This window comes from Anguilla anguilla, chromosome 4 (assembly GCF_013347855.1).
Source record: "Anguilla anguilla isolate fAngAng1 chromosome 4, fAngAng1.pri, whole genome shotgun sequence".
Classification (NCBI taxonomy): domain Eukaryota; kingdom Metazoa; phylum Chordata; class Actinopteri; order Anguilliformes; family Anguillidae; genus Anguilla; species Anguilla anguilla.
The window spans coordinates 9,786,843-9,801,445 of record NC_049204.1 but is presented as its reverse complement, the minus strand read 5'-3'; the positions used below and the strand labels follow the sequence as shown (position 1 = coordinate 9,801,445).

The 14,603-nt window shown below is 43.0% G+C and overlaps 1 protein-coding gene across 1 annotated transcript in view; it reads right to left on the bottom strand.

The window, feature by feature from the left end:
- Positions 1–5,859: 5,859 nt before the first annotated feature.
- Positions 5,860–14,603, bottom strand: part of LOC118226313 (serine/threonine-protein kinase N2-like) — a 37,642-nt gene continuing 28,898 nt past the window's right edge. The window contains exons 8-22 of the mRNA XM_035415849.1: positions 13,955–14,064; positions 13,214–13,357; positions 12,873–12,948; positions 12,047–12,206; positions 11,423–11,546; positions 11,084–11,220; positions 10,745–10,820; positions 10,539–10,630; positions 10,261–10,437; positions 9,799–9,861; positions 9,450–9,526; positions 9,139–9,281; positions 8,746–8,853; positions 8,152–8,232; positions 5,860–8,058 (exon numbers count right to left, since the gene is read on the bottom strand). Coding sequence (XP_035271740.1) covers positions 7,855–8,058; positions 8,152–8,232; positions 8,746–8,853; positions 9,139–9,281; positions 9,450–9,526; positions 9,799–9,861; positions 10,261–10,437; positions 10,539–10,630; positions 10,745–10,820; positions 11,084–11,220; positions 11,423–11,546; positions 12,047–12,206; positions 12,873–12,948; positions 13,214–13,357; positions 13,955–14,064 — 1,772 coding nt within the window. The 3' untranslated portion in view covers positions 5,860–7,854. The remainder of the gene's footprint in view (positions 8,059–8,151; positions 8,233–8,745; positions 8,854–9,138; positions 9,282–9,449; positions 9,527–9,798; positions 9,862–10,260; positions 10,438–10,538; positions 10,631–10,744; positions 10,821–11,083; positions 11,221–11,422; positions 11,547–12,046; positions 12,207–12,872; positions 12,949–13,213; positions 13,358–13,954; positions 14,065–14,603) is intronic.

Below are 14,603 nucleotides of genomic sequence, written 5' to 3'. Positions count from 1 at the left end.
TGACACTTCTATACTCATATTTTGACATGAGAATAACGTGCTCTTCAGTGGTGAAATACGTGGCACTTGCTCTCTTCATGATTCTGTGCGATTGGGTTGTTGATACAGTACACCCATTATTTTATGTGAATGCGTAGATGCATGATTACGATTTGGTTAGGATTTGTTGAGCCAGCTAAGTTGGACTTGGCTCAAATAAGCTGAGCTTCTTTGGTGATACAGGCCCATCATGTGTGTACTGTATATATCCAATATAATTAACAATGGCCATGGCAATGTTGATAGATATTTACTGTTGTTGGTTGATAGAACACGCTGTCTACAGGCATGTGATACCCTAGATTTTAGTTTTACTGCAGATCCTTTTGCATTAAATTATGGATGGTGGTTGTGTTCTTTAAAAGCACATGAAATGTGTGCATTCTGAATACCACTGCATTTCATGTAATTTATATATGCATTCTTTGCATTCTGCATCCTGTTGTTAATCCAGTTCAATCAATTTCCACTAGATGGCAGTGTACTCTTGATAACCTTGGTATGAAAACATTTGCTTTCAATTTACTGGGACTAAAGATTAAATTATAAGTTATACTGATTTACACCACTTGTGCAGCCAACAAGGATTTTAATTGTGATGTCAAGTTATTAAAGTACAGATGCTAATTAATATTTGTATTTGCAAGATAGAATGCACAAATTCTAATTCTTTCATAGGATTCAAAAACCTACCCATCGAAATAGCCCCTATATGTATTCACACCCTTTATAATCCTAAATGATCCATACATGTGTGGTGCTATCCATCTGTTCCTCAGTTCTAACCAGGGCGAACCAGGACCAGAACAAACATCCAAAAAGAAAATTTTTTAACTCAGTATTTTTTTTTTCTTCAAGGCTACAGTATTCTGAAACGGAACATACTGCCGATTAGTCTGCGTTCGTTGCTGAGAATATTTCAGTTGCTTTTCAGTTTCTGTCTCATTAGTCCCCAGTGCCTTTTAGATCCGCCCTGGTAATTATACAACCCACTTTTAGGTGTGGCCTTCTCATAGCTCATCTGTCATGAACACAGATTCGTACAGCCACCATCGACTGGTTGTTTATGAACGTTGCACAAGTATTCTGAATATGCCAGGCTTTTTTGAGATGCAATCTCCACTAGTTGCCCTTGAGGTTCAGTTGGTCACTTAACTAACAGCAACACACTGTGATACAGTAGTTGTATCCTCCTCCTGCCTTTGGCAATGCCAATGTTTCCCATAGAACTTCAGGAGCCTTATATAAACTTGAGCTTATATACATTAATAATTCATATATATATATATTCTTTTAACCAATAGGATTCTGACTTTAACCAACAGGATACTGAATTTGTAATCATGGTTAACATTACTAATGGGAGGCTTTGTTGCGTAACATCACTCAGAGTTGTCATAGGGCACAGAAGCTTCTGGTAACTTCCAGACAGCAGAAGACAAGTCAGAATATAGTTTAAAATTGATCTTCTAAACAATTTGATATGCACTATTTTGATCATCATGGCTCTTGGAAGATGCAATAGTTTGTAAACCATTCTGGTGCTTTTTGCAAATATATAGGATATATTTCAATTTATTTTAGCAAATGCTATGTACTTTCAGCAGATTTTTCCATTTAATATTTGTCATGTAGTTCATTGAGGGTATTAATAACTTTGGAGGCCTCTGTATATTTATAAAATATCAGTAGATGAATGTCCATTCGTATACAAGCTCTGCTAGCTCTCCCTTCCTGTTTGCCCATTGACTACAATAGGTGAGGGTTCCACTATTACTGACAGGTGGGTCCAGATTCCTGTCTTTCAAGTCTCACCTTTTCACATGGAAATTAGTCATGGTTTTTAAAAAAAGGTTTACAGGATTTCCTACTTGCTCTCGACAAAATGAAGGATTGCATCACACACCACCAGCAGGCTCTGGTTTGTAAGAAGCACACCGTAAGGGCTCCCACTCCATTCAGGGATCATAAACGCAGATTTGAGGTAATGCTCATATACACAAGCATCTGCTGAGCCGAATAACCCTGAAAGAAGAAGAATACAAAAGGTATTTGAGAAATTACACTGATTTGTTACTCCTTCCAAAAGCTTGCTTTACCCTTCCTGGTTCCTTCTGAGTGTTTTTGGGGTGTTTTTAGGAGGTCAGTGAAATATGGAAGCAGCTGGTAAAGCATGTGCAACTCTCCAGATGTGACAAATGGACCCTGTTTGTCTTCGAAAAACCAGCAGGTGACTGTGACACTGACATGGGGTCCCCGTGAAGGACATTCTGTAATGAAAAATGCCCACCCTGTACAGGTGACAACCAGGACCTACTTCTCAGTGAGGGAGACCTGAGGGTTATGTAAAAAATTATTTGCCATGTTGCCAAAAAGGCTTGAACACAGTAGCGAATGGTACCAGCTGGTTCAGCCTATTTGGACACACTTTCAAATGTCTAGATCACTGAATCATGCTCCAAAAAGTCGACGATGCAACCATAACAAATGTGTGCAAAAATTAGGATTCCACAAACATGTAGTCACAAGTGAAAATACTAGATTTGCATGCTTTGCTGAAACGGAAATAATATTCTTAGGAGTTTTACTACATTTGACAGCTCCAAGTACAACAACCACAAAAACACAAGTAGTTCAACAGATCATCACCAACGGGAATAGAATAAACTGGCCAACACTCATTCATACTGATTCTATGTTGTTTTGCTATTTTTTATGCACCAGATAATTAGGATCCTGCAGATGGTAAATTGCGCCTTTTCAATTGTCATGGCAAATCAAATAGCTGATTTTAACAAGTCTTTTAAACTTAAATACTAATGTAATGTAACTAATGTAAGTAATGAAGCCAATACTTCTGCTTGTTTCTGTATCGCATAAAGAAAATGGGGCCCCACGCATATTCAAAAGCAGGCTCCCCAACTTAGACTGAATGCAATTGGAGCTTCTACAATTCAAGGATTTCCTTTACCTTTTTAAATGTCAGGTTACTCATATACATATCATCAGGGTCATTTGCATAGCCTTTATAGAATGCTCTGATGACACCTTAAGCAACCATGTTGTAAACTCGTTCAAAATGAAAATTAAGGTTCACTCTGGAAAGTGGAGAGTTAGACCGTAAGAAACTGCCAACTATTAACTTATTTAACTTATCCAGTTTAATATATTGTATAATGTATCGTTCCGTATACTTCTTTGGCATTTAATTTCAGGTTTACTGTGAAACTTCTCCATCTCTGCCACTGTCCTTTTTTACGACTGTGTGTCTTCTCTCTGAACACCCATCATTTATACCTGTTTAAATAAGTACACCATATCACATGCAGACTGCCCTCTCCCCCTTCTCTTCCTCAGTTGTTTTTAGAAATATCCTGAGACGGAAATCAGTCAGCACCTCACAATGATGTTTAAGGCCTTAGAGATGAGCGTTGATTTGATCATGACAGAGTACCTGACAGCATTTCTTCTCCATCTTGGGCCTGCCCAGACAGTTAGATATGGGTGCCAGGTACCCCCGAGGAAGGCTGCAGAGGTGAACGGTATGGACACAGCCCCCATGCTCAGCACAGCCGTATACATGCTGAAAAGGCCAAGAAAGATAGGGGCATCTGCTCCTCCCCCCGTGCCCCAGTCTCTCCTGGGACGAGAGCCAAGGATTCTTCAGGGCATTGACCGAAACCCAATTAATGAATATAAAATGGCATTCAGTGTTCTGTGAGGATGTGTCCAATTTTACCCCCCAACCTCCATTCCTTGCTAATTATAGGGCAATCGGTGCTTTTTTGCAATGTGCTTATTCGCTGCACTCATTCTTTGCAAAGTAACTGACAAACTTACCTGATTCAGTGCGCTTCTGGAAACTAGACACCATGGGAGTCGGCGACATCATCGCCTGACTCACCTACCCCCACACAAGCGGTCTTCTCCCACGGATCTTCAGATATGACACATCGGAGGACGCACTGGCTCATTTCTCCGTCGGGTGCTTTTCCTTCGCATTCCTTCGTGTCAGGGCCGCCCATCCCTGCTCCCAGAGATCTATTGTCCTGTGGATTTTCGCTCCAAACCTAATTTGACACACCTGATTCTACTAGTTAGCAGCTCAACCAGATCTCTAGCTGTCGATTGAGGTGTGCTTTGAAAACCTACAGGATGGTAGGCCTCCAGAAACAGGATTGGGCAGGCCTGCTTTATGTCAAGTTATATTTATTTAATAATTAGTGCAAGTACATGGCAAATTCCAAGATTACAAAATATATAAAGTCATAAATTACTGCGCAAACTTAAATTGGGCGCTAATCACTGAATAAAGCAATAAATCAAAAAGAAAAGAGGCTCAGAATAACAAAAAATGGAGGCAAACTTTTCAGTGTAAAGCTTCCTTCAGTGTTTTAACAAAAAGAACAAAGGAAGGTCACTCTGTACAGATGAAGATTAAAAAAAGAAAGCAAATATACCCCAGCCATAATAACCAATTACAATGCAATTACAGTAAGCATTGCGTCAAAACAAAAGCAAAAGCAAATGGTTCTGTTAAGAATGGACAAAGTTGGGCTGCTGGGTGGTTCATTCAAGGCACCATGCTGTGGTGCAAGGACAAGCCCGTGATCTCAGATTGAATCCGGACTGTGCCAGTGTTGACTGTGGCCGATAGCCACAGTAAACTAATATATATATATATATATATATATATATATATATTAGTGTCATTGAGGGGAAGCAGGGATCTGCTTAGTAGGGGTGTAACCTAACCATTTGGAAATGCAGATAATGCACAGTATTTCTGCAAGGTTTTTCCTCCTGGAAGTGGGTCACTGATATTGAGAATATTTTGAAAGATATGATTAATGGTGAAAATGAGCATTGACCATAGAATAAAACAATGGTAAAGTATTGCACGGATGTCAATGCATTCCTGGCAGATGCAGTTATTAAATAACAGTTAACCCCTAGCCTCTTCCGGATACGGATAATTTTGCCGGTTGAACAGATACAGGTAGTGTTGTGTTCCCGCACAGCCCTACCACTTATCAGTCCCTATTGTTATGAAACATGCCAGGAATGTTTCGGTCATATCCATTTTACCGTTTGTCACACATCCTCGATTAAACCATACCAATACCACCATTCCTTTGTTTTCCCAGAATATAATGGCTGCTTCTTTCCCCTCCTCAACACGGCCTTTCAGGACGGCTGGACGAGTTTAACAGGTTAGCGCATACTTAAGCTCCTTCCTTGGTTCACACCACACAGCAGAAAGCAATGTCATTATTCAGAACCTTCAGGCAAGGTCTGCGTTCTGCATAGCGCATCTGTTCCTACACGTAGATTCCCAAAAGGCACAACTGGGCCCAGAAACCACCATCGTTACAATCGTTACTCTTTTCAGCTCCATGAAGACCCACAAACCTTTTTTTTTTTTTTGCCAGAGCAGCAGTTTCTGCAGAGGTTGAAGACGAGTAAAATGTCGCTTGGTGGCGTTTGCCGCGTAGGGGATCGGCTAGCCTAGCCCACTTTCTGTTTGGAGTTAAATTGTAAACAGCTGAACACTAAGCTCTTTTTTCAGCCGTCCTCCTCCTCCTCCTCCTTTCGCCAGCTGGGGTTTGGCGGGGGAGCTTTTCGTTCACAGACGCCTATTCAAACACTAAGCCAAGCTAACCCCCTCCCCCCCAGGCCCACGGGGGCCCCCCACTCAACACTATAAACTTCCTCCTACTCTCTGCAGATATACTATACAGGAAGAGGATATTAATCAAAACACCAAACTGGGGTGAGATGCACACATTAGAATGAAACAAAAATGATAAACAAAGAGTATATTATTTTCAATTACATCTTTTTTTTTATTTTTGCATTCATGATATCAATGACTGCAACCACTTTCTCTCATTAGCACCCTTATAACTTCAACTCAGAGTACCACTGAAAGAAACATTCACTTTTCACAATGTGCTTAAGAAGCCAATTTATGTACAGTATATAGAAAAAGTTATTTACAATCCATTTCCATAATTAAGCTAAGAAGTTCATCATTAAAAAAAAAAAGAAACAAAACATAAAATTAGTGCTTTGAGCTTTTGTACGTATACCCTGACATCAATACCTCCCAATACCCCTTATCTTTAAAAGCCTTCTGTACAACTTCTGTTACAGTAACTGAGCTAGTTTTATCATCAGTTTAGTTTTTGTGTTGTGTGTGTGTGTGCGTGTGTGTGTGTGTGCCTGCGTACGTGTGCGTGTGCATGTGTAACCGTGCAATCCCCTCTGTATCCACTGGACTGAAACAAATGGAGATTTTGCATCAAGTTGCACTGGGTGTATTTATAGGATTTTGGTAATTAGCTGTGTGGGATTCTTGGCTTGGCACTGCTTCACCTTCAAACGCCTTGATCTCAAACCTTGCCTGAGCTCATCCTAAAGGATTGTCTTGAATCAGCTGGCTCTGTTATACGTGTTGGCATACAGACATCCACTTTGTCAGAGTGTAATGGGAAAAAAAAAAAAACTAAAACATTCAAGCCCTGTAACAAGAAATACCTGACTGAAAATGCAAACAAAGATCCATGTTTCCGAAAGTGCCACTCGCCCACAACTGGTGCTCATGTCAGCTAAGTTACAGGACTAAAGCCTTCGACACAGCCCCCACTACACATGCCACTTCGAAATAACAATAAAAAAAACATGGCCTGCTTTGGCATATTATGGTATACGCCGACATGTATCCTTTAAGAATATTCGTTTTTACATTCCATTTTACAATAGTCCAAAATTGGTCTCTACCATTTGGCCTACGCTCGTGATCTTGACATGTCCTAACACCCTTAAGTTTCCACATAAAACACACGGTTTTCCTATACAGCAGATGCTAAAACTCGATATAAAACTATAACTTATTTTATTCCACCGACTGGTATGCGGTGGAGAGAATTACGAAAATGCATAAAACCAGAAAACCACAAAGAGCGGAAGGTATACAGTCTCGTATCAATGTAGAGAGATTTTAAGAAGGTTCAGGCTCCTCCATTGGTGTAGTCATGGTCGAGGTCTCATTGGTGATCCACACAGGGATCAGAAAAGCACAAGCCTATTTGGCAGCTGGCTAGGTTTTCAGGACTGTAGTAGACAGTTGTTGCTTGAAGGTCCTTAACAAACACATCTTGGGCATCGTGAAAAATGGTAAATTCATGGTAAATAGTAAATAAATACGAAGGCAAAGAAAGTACTAAAACTAGTGTTCTGAAAGAGAAACTTAGGAAGCTTGTCAGTTTGAATAAAATGCACATTTCTATGCTAAGTGGAAAGTGGTAGACTTGGCTGTATTGGACTTGATGAGCCCAAGGTTCAGTGTTGTTTAAAAATAGCATCTCGAGTATCAACGGGGAAAGTTCACGCTCATCCAACAAATGAAATGAGGATTGTGACAACTGTATTTAAGGCAGAAAAATGGGGGGTGAAGTGCATTGTGGGATGAACTTAATTTAGTTGTAATGAGGCCTGTAGTGGAGCCATTCCCTGAATTAGTTTTTTGAAAATCTCTCTCTATAGTGCTAAATATTTTAGAAAACAGACAGCTTGAGGCCACTTCTGTCAGTATAATGACCAATTCTTTTTTGTAAGTTTTTTTTTTGTTGTTGTTGCAACTTTTAAAAATACATCTGAGTTTCGGTTCAAAGGCATTTAGCGGTTCCTTTGGGTGGCACAGACAGCAACGGAAGGTCGGGAGAGCACAGCTGCTGATGTTCGCAGGGAGTCGCGAGCCGCCGTCAGCCATGGCGAGTTTACAGTGTCGAGGGGGCGCAGCGGAGCGGGGGGCTAGCACCAGTCGGCGATGTAATCGAAGTCGGCGAACATCTTCTGTTCGTCCCCCGTCAGGACCCTGGGCTCCCTGGGCGGGGTAAGAATCGGCGCCTCAGAGGTAAACTCGTCGTCGAAGTTGCTGACATCCTCCCGGCCTTTGATGGTTGGCACGAAGGGGGGCTTCATCCTCTTGGCAAGTAGGCCGCTCCAGTCAACGTTCTAGGAGAACAGAGAGAGCAGAAAGGGACGTGAATGTTGCCCCGACGACCGTTTTCTGGACTGAAGACCAACGGTAAATGAGTGCTGACGTACTCTGAAGAGGGGGTGCTTCTTGACCTCCTCCGCGTCCTGCTCTCCTGCGCCAAGACGTCTTTCTGGATTTCTTCTCAAAAGCTGCATGTGAGCGGATAAATGATGTCCATCATTAATAATGACTTAATATAGAAGTGTGAACACATGATTATTACAAAGTGTGACTTGAAGCTTCACACCTCGCTCCAGTGTGGCTAGTTTAACCCACTCATGTGCGCTCCATGCATTTGTGTACGGATAATAAGGTCTCATTCTACAACCCTTGACACCTGTTCATTTATACTGGTTTCTTTAGACATTCACCAAGAAACTGAACTAAAAGAGTCATCATAATGCACTCTTCATTCACACATTGTAAATGGAGGAAAGAAAAAACCTTCAATATTCTTCAATAATTATCAACAGAAGATGAACACTACTTTATGTATGCATGTATAAAATATAATTCATTTGAAGTTTAGTTTGAAGATGCACATATCAGACCATATCGAAGGCTGACCTGTTTTTAAGTTGCGGTTTGTAAATTTGTAAAAGGAAATATAGAACAAGACAGGAGAGATTGGTGCTTATTATCTATGAGTCCTGTAAACTAACCCTTCTCATTATGGAGATAGCCTCTGTAGACAGGAATCTCGGGTAGCGGACTTCGTCGTTGACAATACTGTCAAACACCTCCTCTTCATCATCACCAGGGAAAGGAGACTGCACAAAAGGTGGAAAGGGCACAGACACAGATTAAATAAGAGAAGTCTGTGTGGCATAATTAAAATGTGACATCATTCTGAAGGTTACATCTCATTCATTAATTGCTATGACTGCATTTGCCTTGATTAAGTTTAGCTGTTAACTGCTACCTAGCATGCCACACAAAAGGTCTTTTTTGGGGATGGTGGTATCCAGTTGCATTTCACATGGTGCCTCTGAACTCACCCTGAGCACAAGATCTTGTAAATGAGAGACCCAGGAGATGAAAAGTTGAATGCCTACCTCCCCAACCAGCATCTCAAAGATGAGGACACCCAGCCCCCACCAGTCCACCGCCCGTGTGTACGAAGTTTCTGTCAGCACCTCCGGGGCCAGGAACTCAGGCGTACCGCAGAACGTGCTGGTGCGGTCCCGGAATCCCATTCCTAACAGGGCAGGCAAATGATTGGTTTAAATAATCAAATCAGACATGATTCAACTGGCCCTCTCACCACCAACAGATTTAAATAAACAAGGATAAGATAAATGGCTAAATTGTCGCGTTGACCAAAACCATCCCCTTGCTGATAAAGCCCGCTTAGAATTTTTCATACCTTCTTTGCAGAGGCCAAAGTCGGCGATCTTCACGTAACCCTCAGTGTCAAGCAGCAGGTTATCCAGCTTTAAATCTCTGGTGGGGAAATTGGGGCAATGACTTTATTTTGAGGAACAGAAGACAACAGTGACCCTGGAAGGCTATTTTGGAAGCAGCAGCAACACATGCTGGTGAACAAAGATACTGTAACCATGTGAACTGCAAATTACTTTCTGTGGAGGACAATGGTACTTCAAGGGTCCCTAAAGTAGTATTAAACACAGGGAATGAGAAAGGGGCAAAATATAAGGGAAATCTTGAAGAGCTACAATGAAAAGCTGAAAGCATTGTGGACTGTGCAACCTTACCTGTATACAATCTTGTGATCATGCAAGAACTGCAGCCCCAGGATCACACAAGCAGCATAGAAACTACAAAACAACAACATGATCGTTGATTATAAGAGCCCATTAATGAAGTCACACAGGAAAATGATCCTAGTTCTAACATTTTTTGTTTCAAATGTCACGGTGTTCCCGTTTTAAACAATGCTGCAATTGAACTTTGTGCCACAACTGGTTCAGTAGAAATTCAGGAGCTTTAAAAAAAAAAAAAACACTGGTTTCAGTGCAGTGAACATCACTACGGTGCGTTACCGATCCTAACCATGAAAGTCGCTCGAAGGGATGGCATGAACATACGAATATTATTAGGCATTCCAAATTGGGAAAGAAATAAAACAACACCGGCAACCGGTAAAAAAAAAGACAAAAACCAAAAAATGAATGCCAAGGCTGGAACTGATTCTAGACCGGTTCCTTAAATCTTACACGGCTCGAGTTTCGGAGAAGACGTCGGCGTGGATGTGCATCATCAGGTCCCCTCCTGCCGCGTACTCCATCACAAAGCACACGTGATCTTTGGTTTGGAAGCAGGCGAAGAGATTGACCAGGAAGGGGTGACGAACGCTGTTGACCGTCTCGAAGATCCTCTTCTCGCACATCAGACTGACGGGAAAATAACGAGAGATGGCAACACCAATTGAATTTGCTCAACGTCCTCGGGCAAACTCCTCTTAAAGGAGGGTCGGAGTTCAGAGTCGCCTTACCTGTCCACCTCATCGCGAGTGACGATGTCTCCTTTCTTTAAGGCCTTGATGGCGAACATTTCTCCCGTCATTTTGTAATCTGCTAGCAACACCTGTCGAAACAAATAGAATCACTGATGTGTGAATTACACAGGGAAGGCTAACAGCTTCTTCAATTCGACAAGATGCGGCATTGATCAATCGATAAAGATGTGAAATCAAGTTACTTTTCCAAAATGCCCCCGGCCGAGAACTGCAACACACTTGAAATCTTTGAGATTAAACTGGAATTGTTCTTCTTCCCTGGAGAGGGAGAGAGAGAGAGAGACAGCAAGGGGGTGAGAGAGAGAACGAGAGCAAGAGAGTGCGAGAAAGAGAGAGAACATACAATTCAGGGAGCGTCAATTAAAACTCACCCCTACTCATCTGAAAATCCCCAGAAACATGGATTTATATACCTTCATGTACCATAAAGCTTACTGTAAACACTAGGACAAGAACTGTAAATGGTTACTGAAATCCCAATGCATTTACTGCTAAGACTTTGACAGTGTGGGAGATGGTACCTTGTGTCTGTGGTCTGTGGAGCAGTTATCAGCTCAAGATCTGGCTTCTGGATCTCATTCTCCACAATTCTGTCATTGTCCAGTTTGACAGCCGAGCTGTTCCTGTTGTTCAGGAAATCAAACGTTGCTAGCGCATCCTGTTCAAAAAAAAAAAAGTCAGTGTTAGGAGGAGGAAACCGGGAGACCGTCACAGCCGGAGGCACCGCGCTTTGCTAGTGTGGCAGCTGTCATTACAATGATACCCATCGTCATGTAAACAGATCGTTACAGAGTTTTCCTCTTCCTTTTGACCTTACGCCGCCGGTGTTTGGGCGCCGGTGTTTGGACGCCGGTGCTCACCTGCTCTTCCCGTTTGTCCGGCGCCTTGTTCCGCACCATGGGCTCTCCAAACTCGTCCGCGGTGGAGTGAAACTTCGGAAAGGTGGCTTCTTTGTCGAAGTCCAATTTGGTCACCGTAGGGTCACTGGAAATATTTATTCCATTTAAATTATTTGGCAGGGATCGTGTATACAGCCGTTTCCAGCATGGATGTGGTGAAATACTCCTGCTAGAGTTGAAATACTAATTTCAACTCCAGCAGGATAATCCAACTATATAAAGTATACAAGTTTCCGTGGGAATAGAGAACCATACAAAACTGTATGATACAAGGGCAGATTGACCAGAGATATACACACAAGCCTGCCGTCTGTGCTACCTAAAAAAAAGAGGGAACAGTACTTAGAGGCTTTAACGCTTCACCCTCGCCCTCCTCGCGCCGTTTGCACAGCTGGGCTCTCGCCACGGCCGTAAAGATTTAGCGGCGTCGCCACGGCGCCGAAAGGCCTGACGCGGCGCCGAACCGTGACCTCACTCCTCCGCGGCGCGGCGCGGGCTACTCCCGCGACGGCTAAAGCTCACTCTAATTAAGGAAGGAACAACACGGGGGAAAAGCCCGAGGTGGGGGACAGGGGGAGGGGGTACCTTGGGGAGGCGGGGAAACCAGACTGGACGGGGGAGTCCGGGGTGAACCCGGGCACCTGGGGGCTGTACGAGTTGTGCACGGAGGGGATGGCGCGCCTGACCAGCCGGCCCCAGGTGGCGATGTTGATGTTCATCTGAGGGGCGCGGAGGAAGGTCTTTCCTGGGGGGGGGGGGGGGGGGGGGGGGGAGACAGGGAATCGGTTACATTCGGCACGTTGGGGACTGTGGACGCACCCTTTTTGCTATCCACCTCACATCTGAATGATTTCATTGAAGCCTGTGATTGCAGGGACAGCTAAATCACCTGCGTTTCCAGGGCTAAGTCAACCGCACATTTAAAATTTGCCTGTGAAAACACTCCTAAGCCAACATTTCCATCCGTTGTGGCCGGGCCTCGTCCACAGCTGGTGTGCGACATTAAACCCGGAAAAAGTTAACTGCTCCCAGAAAGCTGAGGCATCCTGCAGTTTTCTAGTGTTTAAAGTCTCTGTGAACCATGGTTTACTGAACACTGTGAATGGAGTCATTTACACTCGTTAAGTTGACCATTATTATCATTTTAAGCCAGCTACAGCTTTCTATGGCCCAACACTGGACTGGACCCTCAAATTGTAATTAGAAAAATCACGGACGCATGGAAGAAATATTCATTCAGTTGCAACTGTTAAACTGCTCTACAGACATGCTTATCAAGAGTGACTATCCTCATTATTCCATCCACTTCATCTTGCAGCACACTTACGCAGCTTCATGTTTTGTTTTTCAACTCAATTTAAAGTCCGGTGGAAACAACTACAGGTGCTGAAAGGCGCAGTCCGATAGTTACCTTGTTGCTTTGAGAAAATCTTCTTTTGCCTTTGCAGTTTGGGTCTCCTCTCAATAACAGGGTTAAAAAATGTAACCTGTGAAATCACAAAACAACCCAATCACAATTTTCCACATATATGCACAACGCAATACTAATAAATCAACTCAATTCTGCAACCCATTTTTTATGACTCCAGCTCTTCTGGTGGCACCAAGGTTGAGGGGCAATTAGGGGTCGGGTCCTGATGACATAAATCACTGCAACCCTTGGAAGATGTGGTTGAGGTCTGTCTTGAAGTAACTGGACGAATGTACAAATGTGTGTGTGTGAGGGAACATGGAGGGGAAAAAGTGAAATACCTCAGCGAAGAGTGTACCTTGCGGCTCAAGGTACAGGCACATCCCGTGTCGCTGGTTGTCCAGGAAGTCCTCCAGTCGCAGGAATTTGACGGCGCACAGTGCCCGCCAGTCCCTCCAGTACACTGAAATCTCCAGTTCGCGAGACTGCAGGATGCATTTGCCCGAATTAAAACTTTACAAGCGCTCTGTGTAACGAGGCATACTTTAACAGCCAGTACCAAAACAAGAGCCAAAATGGCATCTAAAGTAGCATTTTTCATTGTCCAATACAATGTTTATAGTTTTACAAAGAAACCATGAAATAACAGATATAGGACAGAGGAAGTCAGTAAGTTGTGTTACAATACTACTGAGGTTCTAGAGGAATATAGCCAGATAGGCCTCTACCTTTTTTCAAGTTTGGAGGATAATTTGCTTCCTAAAACGTAGGAAGTCACACCATAACCTTAAATATCAATGTCAGACAAAATGAACCACACTGGTGGGAAATGTGAAGGTTGGCACATAATTCAGAGGACCAATACTGTAAGCAAATAACACCTGCATCATTGTGAACAACCATATCAGCAAAAACAAACAGTTTAGGGATAAGGAATAGCGGCTTTTTTCATTCATCTTGGAAGCTCCTTCTGCAACTTTCCCTAAGACAAGCGAGTCGCCAGATTAAAGTTTCCAGGTTTAACTGAGGTGTGAGTGGGCTTGGTGACGCGTTTGGCACAGGAGGGGCACCGGGGGTCATACTCGGTCAAGCTCCAGCGTAAACTTCTGGTCCCACGCCTGATTGCTGACTGGCTTCCAGCTCGTCTGTCCCACCACGGTGTTATCCAGCTTCAGCACGGCACTGATCTCATCTGCAAGGGAGACAAAATGCACAGCTTGCTAACTGCTACGCTCACTGGAGTGATTTTTTTTAAAAGCACGCTGGACTGTTCAACTGCCACAGCGTTGCTTCCAGGTTTGCTTACATGTCTTGACATACATTTCATTTATCTCACTCAAAATGTAGGGTACAATATTAACATTTTAACTTAATGAATCCACACAAATGCCACGTTAAAGACACTGCATTTTAGCCTTGTTTAGGTCCGATGTTTACAATCAAAGAAGTCTCCTTCTCTGTCTTCAACCCCGCATCCTCATCCACAGTACCCGACCACCTAACACAGCTAGCTGGATAGCTAGAGGCAACGTTACTAACAGGGCCAAACAAAAATCAAGTCAGCCAACAACTGATGCCACAGAGGAAATGGTTAACACTAGTTCTTGAATGAGCCCTGTCGGATTGTCTTTTTGCTTCGCTGTATCTGGGCTTCTTCGCCTCCGCCACTGTAGCAGCTAGCTAGCTAGCGACACACACTGTTGAAATCTGACCTCAAAATAGCTGAGGTTC